The sequence below is a fragment of the Geospiza fortis genome, unplaced genomic scaffold (genome assembly GCF_000277835.1).
Source record: "Geospiza fortis unplaced genomic scaffold, GeoFor_1.0 scaffold383, whole genome shotgun sequence".
Classification (NCBI taxonomy): Eukaryota; Metazoa; Chordata; class Aves; order Passeriformes; family Thraupidae; genus Geospiza; species Geospiza fortis.
In genome coordinates this window covers 328,497-348,691 of record NW_005054484.1, presented here as the reverse complement: position 1 = coordinate 348,691, position 20,195 = coordinate 328,497, and the positions used below count along the sequence as shown (strand labels likewise).

At 37.9% G+C, this 20,195-nt stretch overlaps 1 protein-coding gene across 1 annotated transcript in view; it reads right to left on the bottom strand.

The window, feature by feature from the left end:
• LOC106631996 (transcription initiation factor TFIID subunit 4-like) overlaps positions 1-20,195 on the bottom strand; it is a gene marked incomplete at its 5' end in the record, with an annotated part of 149,635 nt that overhangs the window by 110,143 nt on the left and 19,297 nt on the right. Inside the window, 5 exons of the mRNA XM_031063187.1 lie at positions 1,993-2,107; positions 6,125-6,230; positions 15,441-15,695; positions 17,425-17,514; positions 19,197-19,319. Of these exons, the coding sequence (XP_030919047.1) occupies positions 1,993-2,107; positions 6,125-6,230; positions 15,441-15,695; positions 17,425-17,514; positions 19,197-19,319 (689 nt within the window). The remainder of the gene's footprint in view (positions 1-1,992; positions 2,108-6,124; positions 6,231-15,440; positions 15,696-17,424; positions 17,515-19,196; positions 19,320-20,195) is intronic.

Sequence of the window (20,195 nt, the reverse complement as noted above, 5' to 3'; positions counted from 1 at the left end):
AATAAATGCTGCCCTTAAAGGCAGAGCTGCAATCTGCAAAATTCTTAATTGCCAGATCTTTAATGTAATTCCATCTTGTATCTCCTACAGCTCAGAATAGAGAAAAAAAACCCAAAGAACAATGAAGTTCAAATTTCTGTTTCTAGTGACCAACACTTTGCTCACAAAAGTGAAAAGTTCAAATAAGTTATTTTAAAGAAAGCAGAATGTAAAATAATGAAACAAATATGCAATAATAAAACACTAAGGGCAAAATAAATTTATACATAACACAACTATTTTTCAAAATTCTTGCTTTGCTTTAGATGCCAGTTTGCCTTCTGGCTAAAAACACATTCTTCACACACGCTGGGAATGTTGAGGAAAACTAGTCAGCATTCAGAGGATTAATACAGATTTCCAGCTCTGTGCCTTTAGGCTTAATAGTCAGACATCTATTTGTCCTCAGGAGAGGTTAGGGGTTGAAATGCAAATATGCAAACAACTGAATTCTTTGTTAAGATATCAGGAAAAAGCTTGATCTTTGCTGCTGTTTAATAAATCCTTGCAATTTTATGGACTTATTTAAATGCAGCTTTGTGTCTTACTATTTTGAAGGAGAAAACAATGTAAGGAAACAAACACATTCATTCTGACTAAAATTTGTTCTCTAGAGGAAAAATGACATACACCCTTGACAGCTTATTTACCAAACTCACTAAAGATTTATTGATTTATCAATCAGTGCCTTGAGCATTTGCTTCTCCCCAAGGGAAAATTAACAATTCCAGCTAACCTAATATATTCTACGTATAAACTAAGTGAATGCAAGAATCAATCCTGGCACAGTTTACAACATCCAGCTAAAAAAATGCTGTCCCTTTTGGTGTATGTAAAATTGAAAGCAATACTAACGAAGAATAAATGCTCATGTTGCTTACAAACATAAAAAATACTTATTAAGACAGTACAATTGAACCCAACAGACATTTTAATTCATTTAAATACTCAGTGGGAGGCAAAAGCATTGGAAAATAAAAAATTGAATGATTTTGCTTCCAGATTAATACTAAGTACTACCACTATTAGTTACAATACTGACATGCCTCAAAGCAGAGATATTTCAAAGAGCTACAAATTCTCTTTTACTTCACCTGCAAAAGCATAAGCCTGAAAATTAATTAGTGATTTGATGATGTCAGAGCAACATAAGAATCCCGGAAGATTAAAATTAAAACCTAGGAATATTTTGTCATTCAATGAAGAAATAAAATATTTTAACACAACTAAAATGGTGTTAGCGAGAGCAAAATGCAGTAAACATAAGATTTGCTTTTCACTACCAAAAGTAAAAATATCCCAAATATATATAAATAGAAGTCTGGAGTATAAAGAACTGGCAGAGCAGCTCAGTGCATCCCTGGTACTGTGCTGAACCTTTTTTGCAGCTCCTGATTCCTACAGGGGCCCACAAACCACCCGACCTCGATGAGCTGAGGAAGCACAGGGAGCTCAGACACAGCAAATTGCTCCCTTTAAAGCCAGGAGCAACAATTCCCGGTTCAGGGATCCCCCCTGGCCCCCAGGACTGTCCCTGGCCAGGGAGGGGCTGCTGCACAGAGCCCTTGTCCTCACACCCAGCACCTTCCCAGGCAGACACATCCCACAGGAGCAGCAGAATCCAGCGCAAAACACCAACCACAGATTCTTTTAGATCCTCGTGCACATAATTCCATTCAGCTGAAGTTTTATTATAATCCACAGAATTTATGTTTTTGTTAAACGTTAAAATGTGCATTTAGAGAAAATTCCTCAAGATATGTAATGATCCTCTTCCTTCTTTAAAAATAGAATTAAGTATGAAAATTGCCATCCAATCCCAGGAAAAAAAGACAGGAATTATTGTAAAAGACTGCCCTCTGGTGTTACACCAATTCTAAATTCTGTTTTATACTTCAGTTCCCCCCCAACCACCCTGCTGCATTTTTTTATTATTATTTTTGCTTTTTTTACCTGAAAGAACCACCTCCAGGGTCATTCAGCTTGTTTTTCTGATTTGCAGAGACCTGAACACCAAAGCCCCCAGGACTTTTACTGGCTTGTATTGTTGGTGCCTTCCCTACTGTGCCTGAAAAACACCAAGCAATGTTATTATGAGCTGTCTTAGACAATTTACATCAAAGAACCTTCTGTCCAGGAACTAAATTTAACTGTCTGTAAATTGCAAACAAAGGAAGTTATTATTTTTAAAGACTATATGCTGAAGAAGAACAATTTAAAATACAAAATTGATATTAACATTACAGTTTGTTCAATATTTACAGAACAGCGAAGATTCCAAAACCAAAACCCATCAGCCATGAACAGCTATAATATTTATAATGGCTATAAGTGTGTTTGCAACTGCCAGTAAACCACTTTTCTGGATAAACTGCACAGAATAAAGAAGGCGAATTTGAAATGTTCTTAATACAAATACTTAAAGTCAGAGTTACTCAGGGTATTAGCTATGCCTTTTACATTTTCTATATAGTAACTGTCCTTTATTGCAGGGAAAAACATGTATTTCAGAATTGAAAATACTGCATGTATTTTTAAATGTTTTGCATTGCACATAAAAGCAAAAACACTATTGCCAAATTTGACACACATCACCCATAAAGGTTGCCTTTTGCTTTCTCATCTTGAAAACAATGACTCAAAAATAATTCATGTTTGTATCTAGACTTTACAAGTCTTGAAGAACAAGTAAAACAGGGCTTTCTAAATGAGCCAAAGTGTGGTAGACATTCAGTAAATGAAAGAGATCTAAATTCCTCCCTGCCATGGAACTTGGAGTAGGCCCTCCCCGACTGCCTAAGCACATTTACTTGGGTTACATTTTGGGCTTCCTTTCATCCCACCTGTGTTCTGGCACGTGAAAATAACTCAATCTACTTGATTTAAAAGATCTCACCTCTCTCTTGTGTATCACTCCATTTTATTGAGCATTACAGACTTTTGAGGCTTGGAGAAAGATGTGAGGGCTGTTCCTGCACCCCAGGGACTCAGTTGCACATAAATGGCATGGTAAGAACCTCAGCAGAGTTACAGGATCTTTCTTTCATGAATAGTAAAAATCTGAAACACATCTATCCTAATAAATCCTTTTAAGAACATTTTTTGGCTAATACAAAGCTGCTACCTTTGACTGAGTCCTGCATTACGTTGTTTTTTTTTTATTTTGAAGCCTTTATCAACTCCAACATATGATCTTAAAGAGAAAATAATTGGATAGTGTTTGTTGAGTTCTCCATCTGTATAAATAAACTGTAATGTGAACTGAACTCTCAACATTAGCAAATACAAAACCAGATTTAGGACTTCAGGCTCAAGCCTGGGGAATAAAAATATTTTGTCATCAGAATATTCAAGGTCCATGAGATGTCACAGACAGCATTAGTTCATGGACCAGGCAATTCATTTATCTATTTCAGATGAACTAATGGAAAGGTTGTCTACTCAGAGAACTGGAAGGAAGGAAAGAAATAACACAATAATAAAAAATTAGCAGATTTCTGCTTTGTACAATTAAGATCTAGAAGATTAAAAATGTGTTAACCTTGAAAATTATTGCAATGGCAAGTTTAAAGTAACAATAGCACTCCTCCAGAATTAATATATTTCTTTGGAATCAGTGTCAATGCTTTGTTTTCTAGAGATGATACTTTTGATCAAAAAATACCCCCAAAACATGTATATCCATATGGATATGGAAGAATTAAGTCTCACATTCACCCCAAGTAAATGTAATTCCACTCAATGGATCAGGCAAAGTGAATGTAAGAATTGGGATGACATTTGAGTTTTCTGGTTTAAATAAATTACAACTGTGCATGACTAAGGGTTAGACATAAAATATGACTAAAACATCCATTTTTATTATGGGCAGAACATATTTGAAAATTAAAATCACCTGTGGGCCTAGATATTTCATGGGATTGGTAATGACATACAGAGTCTTTCACCACTGCGTCCTTGCTTCAAATTTTAATTAGCATGATCTAGAAAAATAAGCCCAAATTTAGGAGCTTATAAATTCCTAGCTGTATTTCAGCGCTGGTTAAATAGCTGCAACAAATACTCCAGTTAATTATTTTATTATTTGTCTCAATTCCTCCATCCAATCCATAAGATGAATTCACCTAATTATTATACTGGTAGAGCGTTTTGGTAAAGGAATGTGAATTTTTCATGCAGTAACAATGGTGTTACTTCCACTGGTGTGGAAGTAATTTTATTTATATAAAGGTCCTTAAAGCATGCCAGTTTTATCTAAACTACTGTTTTAAGAAGCATTACAGTCTGTTCACATGGAAGTACTGAAGATACACTACACCTGGAGATTCACTCCTGTCAGGGAGGAAAATGCAGCACTTTGTGGAGGTCAGCTCAGTTCTGAGGTAAATACCCTTAACAAGCCACACTCCACAAAATTATGCTACCAGAATTTTTATTTAGATAATGTCCTATTCCAGTATATTAGCTCCTTCTTCAGAAATACCTGGGTCAGTATAAAATATCATTACACTGGGGTTTACAGTAAAAGGTTTTAACAATATATCACAATGATGACTCTTGGCAGTGCTGCCAGCACACAGGCAGCCTGCTCCCTGGGCTGCAGGATCAGTGGTTTTATACTTGGATGTTTTCTAGATGTCTATTCTTGTTTGTTTTGTCTGTGTAATTAAAACCATATACTGGAGAGCTTAACCAAACCTGTAAATTTGAATAAGCTCACCAGAAAGTAGGACCTTGCATAAATTGGCTTTTATAAAACCATTTGCTATAAGACAAACTGCCAGTCAAGTTGCATTGCACTGGCTGATCAAGGGCTATCAAGAATAAATTCATACTCTGAACCTACAGTTTAAAAGACAGATGCCAGTATCATGCAGTGAAATTCTCAGCACACTGTTGACATTCACAACTTGGAGACTGAACAAGCAAAGAAATGAAATCTGCCTTCACTCTCAAACACATTAGTCAGAAGTGAAGGCTCATGCTATAAGATGCATGGACATGTTATAAACTCAGGACATGAGTATCAGGGCTATCAAACACACATTTTATGGTGAGTAACTGTATTCCTTCCTAACAGCCTACAGGGTTACAGTGACAGCTTGGTCTTTGTGTCCATTCAACCTCTGGATTCCCCTAGGAGAGCAGAGCAAGTAAAGCATCAACTGGTGTTAAACATTTTGATGCTTTTTTTTCCCAAGGAGAATAGAAACAACCAAGCAATGAAGTCAAGTAGGCAGCAATAGCTTTTATGTGCATTTGAACTAGTTTGAGTCCTGACTCAGCACCTGAAGATGACAAGCTCTGTATTCCATTACAAACCCTCAATCTGTAAATGCCCACATCCAGCAAGAAACTCTCACACATATTCAGGAAAAATAAAACCCAAGCCTAAGAGATTCGGTGGTAGAAAGGAAAAAATGGGTATTTATTAGGAAGCAAGGAGGCTTCAAGAATCCTCTTAGAAAGTGGGAAGTGTCAGCCAGACATGAACCCACCAGTGCACACAGATGAGGAAGGTGTGCACAAACCACGTGCTGTGGCTCATCATGGCATGTCAGGTTGCTGCAGCCAGTCTCTGACCCCACCAAAAAGTAAACATACTGACAGGAGTCAAAGAAAACCAACCTGAGGCTTGAGAAATTTCTCTAGGGCTCCCACCTTGACCTCTGTAGCTGCAGAGATGGGAATTACCATGTTCTACTTCAGGACTATGAATGAGAAGTGGGATGATTAAATTGAGGCATCCACTTGGCTTCAGGAAAATGAAGATTTTTTTTCTTGGCCCAGAGTTACAGTTTAGGACAGTGAGAGCCAAGTTCCTGACCTGGTTTAGAACTTTCAATGAAAAATTGCTAAGTGAGGAGCTAAACATATGAGAGTTTAGTCCTAGGGTTGCTTCAAAACATTTCACTGTGTTGGTCCAAAACACCTTGAAACTGCATCTGAAAACATGCACTCTTCAGCCAGCATGAGGTAAAAATAAATGTCAACAATGTTGCCAATGTCAACACTGTACATTTTTCCATGCTACAACAAAATTCATACAAAGGTAACAATCTCACTAAAACATTGAAACCCATACCTTGTGGTCTAATGGTCTGAGTTATTACCACTGGCATCCTAATGTGGGTAGTCTGGCAAGCAGGGGTTCGTTTCACAGTTTGAGCAGATGTTGACTGGATAATCTGCTATTATTAAAGAAAAGTATACTCATATTATACTCCTTATACACAAACACACACAAGGTAAATACACTGATACCTGTCATTACCAAGATAAGCACGGGGATCTGTACAAGCACAACCAGCTGGTGACAAAAGTCATGTTCATGTAAAGCATGTGGTTGTGTGTGTGTGTATATACCTATTTGGCCATTATGCTTTAAAAAAAATTCAACAGACACAGATGTCTTACCTCACAACCTTCACTAAAATATATTTCAAACTCATAAGGTTAATATTAAAATTCAGACTTTTGTCTTTGGACATTTTACTAGGAAGAAAAGCAGTTTTGTAGAAGAAAATGCTGTCATAATTGCAGTGCTATCCATCTACAAACAGTAGGCCTTACACTAAATATCTACACTTTTTAAAGAAAACATACTAAAAATAAATTATAAAATATTATGGGTTCCAAAGTCAGATATACATAAGAAAGCAAACCAAGTTTTGTGGTGATCACATACTATGAATCTTTTAAATGCTAATTTGATATTCTCAAGGTTTCACTTACTACTAATTCAGGTTCTGAAGTTCTTCCTTAAAACTAAACCTGGGTTAGAAATGTAAAATTTGACCCATAAACAATCAAATAAAAAGAAAACACGTACAAGGGTCATGTTTAATCAACAGCAAAATGTTCAACAACAACAACAAAAATTTTTAAAAAATCAACATTCATATGATCAGGGACAAGGTAGGCACAGATGCAATGAACAGAAGATTCAGAAATGTGTGGATGTTGCAGAGCTGTAAAAAACCCCATAAATAAACTCTGAAAATAAACCACTGGCAAACAGCTATTTGAGGAACATTCCAACCACAACTCTGGTGTTCCTCACAGTCACAACTGAGTTCCTCCCCCATGTGAGCCTCCCTCCCTGGGATGCAGCACTCCCTCCTGGAGGCAGCACCACTCGCACAAGGAGTTCCTAAATCACTGCACTCAGCTGGACAGCAAATGGCCAAAGTTCCTAAATCACTGCACTCAGCTGGACAGCAAATGGCCAAAGCTCTGCCTGCACAGCAACCTCAGGAGAAAAGGGAAGGACAAACATCTGCAAATGGGACGTGACAGCAGGATGAGCAAAGGGGAATTTCAACCAAGGCTGTAAAACTGCAAGGGAGACAAGTGAAAACTACAAACAAGACAAGAGTAAGGAGGGATCTCTGATGTATTCTGGAGAAAAAACAAATTGAGCCATTCTGAAGTTACTAGACTGCATTTTGTACGTCCTAAAATGCAGAGAGTCGAAAAGTTACAATAAACCTGTGGATGTAGAAGTATTAGCAATAACCACCCTGCAGGAAGAGAAAAGGGAAAAAAGATTAAGGATTCAGCTTCAACTATGGACACAGCAGGAAAACAGAGCATTTGTACTAAGCACAGAAATGGAGCAAACAGATATAAATTTACTTGGTCAAGACAAAGAGTGAACAGTCACACTCAGAGGGGAAAGAATAAAGCAGCCACCATGCTTAAAAACAGGAAAGAAACAGAGTTGATCAATAAAAATAACAGAAAAAAATTTAATTAAACTCCATTTTGATGCATAGGAAACATGAACAAGTGTGGTTTCGGTAAAAAGACAAGAATAATCCACATTAAGAAAACATATATTGGTATGAAAAAGGAGAATGATGCCACTTTTACCATAATTTATTGGATCAGTTTGCAGAGAATAGTGAAGAAAAGCTTTTGTACCTAAATGGACCAGAAGCCAGGCCATAAAGGAGATGTGTGGGACCTCTGGACAGAATTACTATCTGGCATTACAGAAATCTTCTGCAATTGCATTTTTTTCTCTCTCTGTGAGGCAGCTTCCACAGTTCAGAATCAAGTTCTTTTTCCCTCAATTAATATTTTCATGTGAATACCCTACAAAATGAGGCACTAACACCATTAAAGACAGGACAATATTCAACCATTTAAGATGACATAAATGGCAATGTTTTCTTTACTATCCAATACATTCCACAAACTGTCTTTTGGCAAGTACTGTACTAGGACTTCAATGTATGTACAAATATGAAAGTCTAGAAAATTATTGAGAAACAAACTCTTCCAAGGAGCAGAGACCAAAATTATCATCTTAAACTCCATAAAGAAACCAACCAGCAACAGGCATATACTCTCTCAAACTGCACCAGAGCTCAGAGCAGCATCTGACACTAAACCCCAGTTTCTATACTGGAGTTTTCAGAAATGTGCAATCTCCAGATCTGGAGGTCATTAAAGAATTAACATCAGCAATTTGTTTCTGAAGCAGAGTATGTAACTTCTTTGCAGGCAAACCAGGGACATAATAAAAACCAATGAATCAGAGGATCCTGCATTACAATTTGTAACTATCTAAGCCACACTTCATCAATTAAGACAATTCAAACTGATCTAATCTTCTTGCCTGTTTTCCCAACATCATAAACATTACTATTGAGTCCTTAGCTTGACCTCAAAGTTGTAGACAATGAAGAAGTGTACCAGCAAGCTGGTCTGGGAGATGATCAACTTAAATTACTTCATATTCCTCACAGACTAAAACCATGCACAACAAGTGTGCCCCAGGTCAGGTTATCTCTCCATATTTTGAATCAAAGCTGAATGCCAAGCACTGACCCAGACTGAGAGCGCAGACACAGAGTTTTGGGACACTGAGGTTAGCAGGGACATTACTCTTCCCCTCAGAAAAAGATCTCAGTGCTGCTGCAAGCACCTTTGGGAAGATGAGGAGAGGACAGAGTCAGACTCCCCCAGATGTGGAGAGCAGAAGGATGCAGCACTAAAGACTCAAGCTGGAATAGAGGAGATTCCAATATAATAAAAGAAAAGAAAAACGACCATGAGGGTAGGCAAGCTCTGGAACAGGCTGCCCCAAGAGGGCTGTGCAATTTTTTCTTGAGGACACTCAAAACATGACTGGTCACATGGGAGACATCCCAATGTGTGAGCAGGAGGCTGCACAAGACACCTCCAGAGTCCTTTCAAACCTTTCACACTGTGTCCATAAACACACCATTTTATTAAAGTGCTGAGTCACAAAAGGTAAAGAGACAGAACACAAAAGTCTTCAGAGCATAAAGGAACTGTTCATCATTCCAGCTCCTCTAAAAAGGGAAGCATTTTAATTATGTACACCTCTGAAGACAGCAAGCACAACAACAGAACAACAAAGGCACAAAAAACAGAAAAGACAGAATGTGATCTAGTCATTGCCTGGATTCGACAGAATTAGGAAAATGGTAACATTATGATCAAGACAGTGTTGAGACAGCAAGTACTGTCATATACTAGTTATTCCTCTTCAATTTATCTGTCAAAATTGAAGAATCATGTCCTAGGCTGCTGCACTTTGGAGCTCTTCAAGGAACACACTAAAGCAGCAAAGCCATGGCATTGCTTCTCCAAGTGCAATGTGTGAACAGTTACCTACATTTTTCTTCTATAAAATAACATTTTTCTGCAAACTAAGATGTACAGTTCTCACAATGAAAAGTATTCTCCCTCTCTTTATTTCATCTTTGCTCTTCTCCCCTTGTCACCTCTCTCCACTCACCACACTCACTTTGATTCACCATTTGTCTGCTGTGCCAGACCAGTCCCTCCTCTCACCTCCTGAACACTGCAGACACTACTCTGCCCTTTGCTAAAGCTGACTGGATTTTCCCAGGTGAAAAAAGGGATGTTTATACAAAGGTGCTTCCATAAGGTAGCAGGCTCATGAAGACAAAAAAAGGAATTTACAACAATCACACTACTGATAACCAGAATAGCAAAGAGGTCACAGCTGAAATACTCTTTTTTTTTCCCCTAAGGGTCTTCTTCAAAGAGCATAGATTTGGTAACTCTATGAGAATAAAGAAATGGTTCTCTCTGCTTCTAATCTCAAACCAAAAGGTGATGATCATTCCATGACATCTTCTACTGTGTAAGTTACTGCAGGACAGAGAAGAAAGTATAGACATGAGCACAGACCAATAATCAACAGCAAAACCAACAAATACAGACTGAGAAACAATCCAGCCAAAGCACATCAAATGTACAGAAGCAGAAAGAGAACAGAAGTTATCAGTCCTTCTCACGCCTGCACAAGAGAGACAAAATTCAACGAGAGGCACTACCTACAAACCATTGAAAGGAAAATTCCTTTAGGACAGCAAGATCAGAATTCATTGCTAAAGTTTTTGAGGACAAGGATTTTGCAAATCTCCTGGACCAGTGCAGATGCACAAGATTCCGACCTTTACTTGACAAGGGCTGCAAAACCAGCCTGGCTCAATTCACAGGAATCACCCTTTGCAGCAAAAGCATCTGAACCAAAAGCTTAAACCTATCAAGTACTGCAACAAAAACAGAGTAAACAAGAGCTCCTGCAAAGAATGAAAAACAAAAATAGATTTGAAAAATATATCCTTTACCAAGTTTTTTTTTTTCCTCTCAATTAAGTTAAAAAAAGTAATGTGGAAGGAAGAAACAAGACATGCATAAACACATAAAACTCAGAATGGCTGTGGTCTGATATGACATTTATCTTCACTCATGAGTAAACACTTGCTAACTCACTTGTGGCTATGCCACTTGTGATTTATCAGTCTACTCACTCCTGAAGATAAATGTCATATCAAACCTCAGCTATCATGTAATCTGGCAGCATTAACTTACAATGTTCATGCTTTTATGGGCCTAGAATTCATATTTACCATTGCTTATCAGGCTGCAGTAGCAGCTAGTTTTTCAAAGGTGCCTCAAAATCTACATAAGCAATTATTTTTCCTCCTAAATAAAAAAAAAATGACTATTTTAATGTTAATATGACAACAACACTATTCCATTGAGTATAGGCTCTCAACAAAGAAATGAAGAACAATGAAACAGAAGCCATGGCATCAGTTGTTCCACCTGCTCCTCAATTTATTACACAATTCTTCCTACAATGGTCAAATGGTTACTTTTGCGTGTGTTCAACTATGGCTTTTTCATCACTGTCTTCAGGAGCCTGATCTACCATCTAATATTCTCTCTTACTTTAAGGATATTTTGCCTTATAGCCTACCTAAATCCTACTTCATTTAATTATATCCTGTTATTCATATTTTTACCATCTTGGTCTGTTCCAAATAAGGAATTTTCCCTTTTATTCTCCCTTACAATCAGTGTTTGAACAAGTTCTGTGTGTTCAGTTCTCTTAAGCTTTTCTTTTAATCTTTGCTTTTGAGCCTGGCCTTTTGTTATTGGTTTCCAAACAGCAACCAGTAACAATATTCTCCTTATATTAATGTACAGCCCACAAAATTCTGAAAATGAAGTCCATGGTAACTCAGAAAAGCACTAAGCTCTGTTTCAAATAGGTATACAATTTGTCTAGTACAGGCTTTGTTCCTGTTAATGGATCCCAGATATCTACTGCTCAACAGCCATTTTTATTTATATTTTACTGCACACCAAATTCCACATCAGTGGCTAGACCTTTACTAGTCAATTACTAGAAAATACTCCTTTTATCCAAACAGCCATCTATTACTCTTCCATTTCTAAGCTGTCTTGCAGACAAGACAAAAAGAAAATTATTTCCTCAAATTTCACTAAAATGTGTACAAATTACAGTCATTCATGAACAGAAAAGTGATGCCAGAAAAGCTTCAGTGGAGAATTAAAAAGCCAAGTGGAACATCCCCGTATGACATAATTCTTGTTCTGCTGCTGTATCTTGTTTCCAAATTCCATTACTCTATCTCAACTCTGAGAGACCCCAACCACTGTGAGAGTGCAGGGAAAGTGTCAGGAAATGTTTGAGCAAATCCTGCTCTACTGTAACTTAGAAAATGGCAGAGCCTGCCCAGGGACACTGTGCCCTACCAGTGCAGCAGAAATGGGGCAGATGTATTTCATACATCCCTCCTAATCCTAGATCTGCATGAATCTTTATACAGCTTGATATAAAATTAAATTTGTTTTAATTAAGATGGATCACTGATTTTCTTACTGGGTGTTTTTATCACTCAAGTTTAATATTTGGCTTTAACTTCCAGGAGTACTTCCTCCTTATGATGCAGACAGTGCCACCACAATACACAAAGTGCTAATCTATCTCCACTACCCATCAATCCACTTAGAACCTCAACATCTGCAACAAAGAACATCTCTCTTATTCACACACAAATTTTACCTGCTGCAACACCCAAGACAGGCAATGTCTGCATACACAAGGCAACACAGAGCACACGGACTCTAAGAATGGCAATTTAGACAAAGTCTGAACATTGCACTTAGAGCAATTAAAAAAAATTATTGCTGGCTTATCTCATAAGTGTCTCATCAATAAAATATTAGCCTAAGATTGTACTCCTTTTCTTGATGTAGAAGTAGCACTATCTAGCTTTATAAAGCATTGTTTTTCATGGTTTGGAACACAATTCCAGTACTCCACAAAACAGATTAAAAGTCTCTGTTTCATCTCTGTTAGCACTGTACATTTCAAAGCCTTTGTGCAAGCTCCGCTGCATGCTGACAGGGCACACAGGATTTCCACACTGCAAGGTACCTCAGTGCAACTGGAGAAAGCATCACCACAACTGAGACAAAGGAAGGAACAGCTAACAGCCCCTTCGTGTTTTAAGGGAAACTGGACTACTGCAAACTGGCTGGTATGAAAAGATCCATAGTCTAAAAGAAGCTTGCCCTTCTGCAGCTGGACAGTTTGCAGAGCCAGCTGGAACCCTCTCCAATGAGCTTCAGGCCTGGAAAAGCTGGAGCTCAGCCAGTTCTTCCATCAGGGCTGGCTGCCCCCAGGCAAGGCAGCTGCAATCTTCCTCTGCTGGACAAGTCCAAGGCAAGATGGCCAGCAGCCCTGTGCTCTGATTTCAGGGAGCACTGAGAACTGGGACAGTGGCACTGCAAACAAATCAATACTTATCAGCAATTACTGGGCTGACATGGAGCTGCTGCTGTGCTGTCTGCTTGGCACCTGAGCTGAGGGTTGCTGTGCTAAGATTTTCTGATGCAGTAACTCTTGATGTCTGATGGCTTTTGTCTGTATAGAACTACTCTGAGGGTCATTAAGTGCCTGGTTAAGTACTGCTTGATTCTATTAACTAAAGACTGATAAATTCAAAGGAAATATGAAAAGACAGTTTCACACTAAAGCAAATATATTATGATTCTTAATGTCTTCTCCCTATTATATATATTTTTATATATTATGTCTTTTCCAGAAAAGAAACAGTATTAACCACACTGCTTTGTGCAGTTTGCAACCTTTTGAAAATGTAGTGATCATTTCAAGTACCCAGTAAATGAGAATTCAACCTGTAACCTCCTTACAGACAGAAAACCAACTTCTCTTGCCCATCAGATCAACCTCCACAATGTTACTTGAGCACCTTCCAGCTCCTCCTACAACCCAGGCATGTCAGAAAAGCTCTTCACATTGTCAATCTCTACTCACAACATCACAACTGCTTGAGTTGACATACTTGCTTAAGAGTATCCATTGACAGGAGACAGGCAGAACGTGCCTTTACCAGAAATTTGGCTTTATCCCAACCAGAACTATAATCATAGGAGTAAGAATTCCTGCGGTCTCACCCATTTTTGTCCTACACCAGTGTTTCTCAAAAGGTGGGGTGAAACCTGCCCAGAGGGCACAGGAGCACTTGAGGTGGGCTGCACAGCACTGGAAAAAGCCATGTTACATGGCAGTAGGCTTAGACTGGGGCACGAGATAATGCCAGACTTACTGGCCATGGACACTTCTACCTCTAAGCAATCTGTCAGCTGCAAGCACAAATTTGCTTAACTTAGGAAAGGGAGCAATTTTTCCACCTGTAATTATGACCAGCTGCTACTCTTCTGCCTAGAAGAGCCAAAGCTATTGTTCATTCAGTCATCAAACATGGACAAATCAAAGAGATGTCACAAAAAGCGTGAAGAACACTTTTCTAATTAATACAACAATCCAGACAGGGTGGGGAGAAGCCATCTCAGAAAAAGAAAGAATGCAAGTGGCTGGACCTGCATGGAAGCAGCCAAGTTAAGGTTAAAAACACCCAACTGTCTTGTGTGTATTTTTCAAGTGCCAGAGTCAAATCTTATCACTCAAGATGTTCTTACACATTAAAACTATGCTCACTAAAGGATTATTAAATTATATTAGTTTTATTTTAAAGTTAATAATTTAACCACTAGAAAGTGTTTGTAAGGTTCAAGACACAGCACAGGTATTTTCAGACTGTGCACTGCTACTTTTAAATTAAAGCAAAGGAGATGTTCTCTTTCCACACACATCACTAATTATTTATATGCTTTATAGAGCCTATAAACTCAAGGACAGATCACTGTAAGGTTTTACATGTAAGGTTTTTGCATTTCTCCACCTTGATAATAGACATTTTTACCAACTTGATGCATGTTCTGGAACCTCTCTATATAATTTTGAGACCTAAGTGAAGTACTTCACTCACACATGCACAGAAACCACAGACAAGGAAACTCTCACAAAGGATAGTGATGCCTGTGTAAACTCAAAGCCTTGTAAAAGTCCTTAACACCTTTTAATTACAAGTGCAAACAGACACACAAGATGCTGTGTAACAGCAGGATAAAGTCACCACACTCAGGGACTACCAGGCTGTGCAGTTGCCTTACTGACAGTGCCTTTGAAACTAATGAATCTAAGCACTTAATACTCCACTATGCACAACACAGACACAGTTCAGTGAGTAACAGAGAATGGCATTACTGCTAAACAGAACACCTGGAACAGCACAGCTATTCTTCTACAAGATTTTATAACTATGTGCAGAAGAGTTTAAAATGAGAAAGTTCATTTTAATTGTAAAGCAAAGCAGCATACCTAATGACATACTCAACATTACACTCTTGCCTGTAAATCTTGGAAAGCTTTCTGTTCTACATTTGGAATTCCCTCAAATTCCACTGTGCTCATACAACAATCACTCTGTTGCAGACAAAAAGACCAAGAGTGCACTGCCTTCAATTTATGTTAATAATCTTAGCTGAAGTAATGGCTGAGCATGTGAAATGACAGAAAATGAGGTACCACCACATATCACAGAATATGTCACAAACAAAAAAGAATTTTCCCAAACAAGCTGCAATGAAAGTGACACTGAAAACTGCTAAACAGTTCATTAAGAAATCCTCTTTTACACTACAGTACCTACCAGCTGAGAACTCTGATTTGACTGTACCACCTTAACCTGAGGAGGCTGCACTGTATTTGATACAGAGACTGTGCAAATGTTGTTTGGTTGCCTTATTCCTATTGTCTGTGTGGTGACAACAGAGGGGATTCCCGAGGCAGACTGAGGTATCACTGCAGAGAGCTTGGTCTGTTGGAGGGACTGCTGAGACGGCTGGCCTTGCAAAACCAAATGCTGACTGTTCAGTAAAGATTGTCTCAGTGCAGGTAGACTTTTCTAAAAACACAAGAAAGTTTATGAAATAACAAACTTAGCAGATTGACAAAAAGCATTCTGAAATTTGCTGTAAATATAATTAACTGCCTGTTCATCAAACAGAGTAACACTGAACATACATTGCAAGAGAAAGTACAGTATTTCTTAAGCTTTCAGTTTGGATTTAGCAACCTGTAGATTTTCACATGCCCTTAATTCCACTGTAGCAGAAAAATCATTCTTCTTCTCAAGACTATCTAGAACTTGTAGCTTAGGTCTTTGGAAGGGTAAGAAATAGAAGAAGAAAAGGTAGAACCATGGAACAACCCTACTCCCAGCAAGCTGCACCGATTTACTCCTCCTAACACACCTCCAGTACCTACAACCAAATGATTTCTCTCTCCGTGCCCTACAGCAGTAGGTGTTTATTGCATTATTTCTGAAGTAATGTATTGTGAGTACATTAGAAAAGTGTACTATTGTAAGCCCCATACCATTTCAAGGAAAACATATTTCTAAAATGCTGTACTGTACCTTCATGAACAAACTTTTTACTTCTTAAGTAGCAGAAGTGTTCTTTTGAAGTGATCCCTCAGGCAGCTGTAGAATGCAACAGTGTTTAACCCAAGCTACAGCTCTTTCTAAACTTCTAATATTGATTTAAAAACTTAATGCCTCTTGCCCAGAAAGGACTTCAAAGAAAGTTCTTTCTTTGAAAGTTCCTGCTTCTTACCACGATGCTAGAAGTGACTGCAGTAAAAGCCACAAACAAGTGTTAATGATAATTTGAAAAAACAGGAGAAAAAGTACTGAAGCAAAGTTGCAGGGAGTGAAGAGAGAGAAAATCTGCCCTAAACATAGAAGTTTTGAACTAGACCAAAACTACTTTTAAAATCATATTTGTAGTTTTGTTGGGAATTAAACATGTGTTTTATGTTTGTATATAATCCTGTATAAGGAAGTTATTGTAGCTAATTTACAGAACCAATTAACAGTTAAATTTACCCCCACATATACTAACTTAGGACTCCACAATAAATCGATTTGGTATCATATCAGAAATTCTGCTGTTGATTAGTTCCAGATTAGAAGCAGAATCATCTAATCAACACTTTATCCAGTTCAGTTCTTCATAATCATTGTTACATGTGGATCGAAAGTTATTAATGACCCAAACACAGATTAGGAAAACAGTATGGAAACAACTGATTAAATTACTTGAAGCATTCTGAAAATATAACTTGGGATTCTTTGAAATGTGAATTTTTTCTTCTTCACAAAAAATTACCTACTACACAGAAAAGTGTATTTATTCTAAAAGTAAAGGATCACTACAGAATAGCCAACGGGTGGTTTCCAAACGAGGGTGCAACTACTTTTTATTTTTTAATCTAATTACTGCAACGTTCTAGATCAGGGCTACTTGAGCTGTGAACTCCTGGATGACAAATCCATTTTGCTGAAACTCAGCCAAGGTCCCAGACACATGAGGTCTCCCTCCTGTGGGAATTCCCTGTTTCTCAGCACTGTCCCAGGCTGTTGGAGCAGCCCCTGCCTGGCCTGACACACGTGCAGCCTGCACAGAACCTCCAGCCAGGAAGATCTTGGCAGAAATGGGCAGCATTTAGAACTAAAGGGAGGGCAGTCCTGGGCCAGTGAAGAAAACACTATTTAAAAAGGATATTCTAAGACTTCATGTAATGAAATTCTGCTCAGAAATAAATATTTATCCAAACAATATTCACATTACCTTAAGGAAAGGTACAAGATATGGCTGAGGAGATGATTTGAGTTCTGTTTGAAGGCGGCCTGTAAATTCTTCTGGATCAATCTTTGCATCCTTCAGGGTGAAGAAAAAAAAAAGCATCAACATCTCAGTTCAGTTGTTTGGTTGCCTCTTTCCCAGCTACTACATACACATATCTCTCTAGTTAAATAGGCTGCCATACCAAAAACTTTCAGAGCTGAAGTCCCCTAACTCCTCTCTAAGATCCTTCTGCCAAGCACTAACTCAAACATGTAACATGCCACTCAAAATGCAGAGAATTCCCCTGGGGAAGCACAACTTCAGACAAAACAAGGCCCCAGAAACACTCAAGTCTCTTTTGGGACTCCACTCTCTTGCTAACATTCACAGAGTGATTGCTTTTTTTTAAATTAAAAGAAAACAACAATAGTTTGTTGACGTAACCTTAAAAATACGAAATTTGTCAGCCTTTGTAGTATTTCCAAAACCAATTCTGATGGTACAACTTACCTTGTAGAATCCATATATATAAAACTATGGGCTAAAACTATAAGCTATATATATAAAACTACTATATATGTAAAGCATGGCCATACATAAAAAGCATGCTTATAAGTAGATACAAAATTTTCTCCTCTATGAATTTGTATGTATAATCACAACATATACACTTATATAAAATACATAATCAGTCATTTATTTAGTAGCAATTCAAAAGAATTCTAACTTGGGTGCATTTTACGAGACTTCAAAAGTATCATCAGTTAAAAGTTCAGGTTGTAATAAAAAAATTAATTAGCCTTCCTGACTGATACAGAACAAGAGAAAATTCAAACCAAAACAAGCTTCAATAAATATATTTATTATTTATGTGTATTGGTACTTTGTTTAAAATAATATAAGTAATTACCTTTACTTATTTAGTCTTTTCAAGCTGGTGAAAGTTAAAACCAGTTTTCACTGGAATCACTGAATATGACTGTTGAACAGCTCACACTTGAAAATGGCCTTAGGCTGGTGTAAAATACACAGATTTCTCTGGCAATGAATTCAAAGAGATGTACAGCAACTACTTTTAAATCCAAGTTTTTCATAGACTATATTACATTTCTTTTAAGCAGCTTGGCTCTTTCCCAGCTCTGTCTGCAGCTCATTTAATACAATTCACTGCAGCATCTGTTGCACTGGAGGCTGCAGCCAGTGCAGCCTTTTTCTGGCCAGGCCACTCTAACACAGCTTTGCCTCTGGAAACCCCTGTGCCACTAAGGCTCCTGTCTGCAGAACAGCTGAACGTCAGCAGCTCAGGAAAATACTTCTCCTTCAGTCCTAGAAACTCTAAACCATGTTGTGAAGGGATTGTATCTACAGTTGTTTTGTGCTTCAAAAATTAAGAGCTTCTTGTTTCAGAGAAGAACAGGGTTTGGAGGAAAAAAACGAGTCCTCAAGGAAAAATCCCAGATTTTAGGGGGATTAGGGGAATCCCATACTTAGGATAACGAATCCTCAAGTTAAAACCAAAGTATTACTCATCAAAACAAGAGTGGCTTTGACAACTGCCTACTAAATACTTTGCTCCATTTCCCCTTTCAAAAACCAAAAGAAAGTCTGCCTTTAACAGATTTTTTTAATATATATAACATACAGAATATTGCATTTTGATGAAGCCCAACCCCTTTCATTACAGCCAAAATTGTTAAGATCAAAGCAATAGTTTTCAGCATCCATAAATAAGTTTAATAGACAAATAACAAAATAAACAGTAACTAAATATTTACCAACAAATCTTGAACCAGAGCTTTCACATTGCGGGACGTTTCAGGAGATGGTGAATTATGAGAAGCAAGTTTTATAAGGGTAGCTAAAAAGTTTTTACATTTTTTCACATTCTCTTGCATTTCCTGCAAAAACCAGAGAAAACAACTGTTAGCTTCATGCTATTTCTTCATCACAATCAATGCATGCTCTGACCACTACAAACAAGCAAAATGATGAAACTTTTCTAATTCAGGCCATATATGAAATATGTTTTGCTATTACTGCTTGTTACCTGAGATTTTCTTTTCTTTAGGTAACTGAACATCATAGCTTGCAAATAACAACAAAAAATCAATGCAAGAAATATATCTTATATTTTACAGTCTGCTTTGGTACAAATAACCTTAAATATGAGAAGTAACACAACAATTTGCTGGAGATGAATTCCCCTTTGAGATGCCCAACAGACAAGGTACAAACGTTCCCCAAGCTATCTTAATTTGTTAAATTATTGATTCAGCATATTTTTGTACAAAGCAACTACAGCAGTAAAATCAAATTAGAACTAAGTCTTCAAACATCATCCTATCTCATCTTTTTTTCATTAGTAGTAAAACAAGCCATTATTTTTATATGGTGTAATTGCTCCAGGAAATAGAAACATCACATTTTGGTGTAACCATAGTTTCAAGGCCCAGCAAGAGGACAGTCCATAGACTGAAGGCCTGACTGTTCTGGCTGCAGGAACAGAGCTGTTCTTTCACCAATACCACAGACATGGCAAGTGGGGAGAGCTGACAAGTGTTCTTCCTCCCTCTCAGCCTTTCTATCCCATGTGGCTGAAACCAGGGAAGGGTTTTCCCCTTTGCCAAGTATTTGTCCCATCAGGGGATACATGCTCGCCTGAAGAAAAAGCTCCTCCTGCTTCTGAACCTCCCCGCCAGGAGTTCCTGAAGCACTAAGAAAACAAATTTCCACCATTCCCCCACTTACCTGTGACACCACAGTGCTGCCAGGCA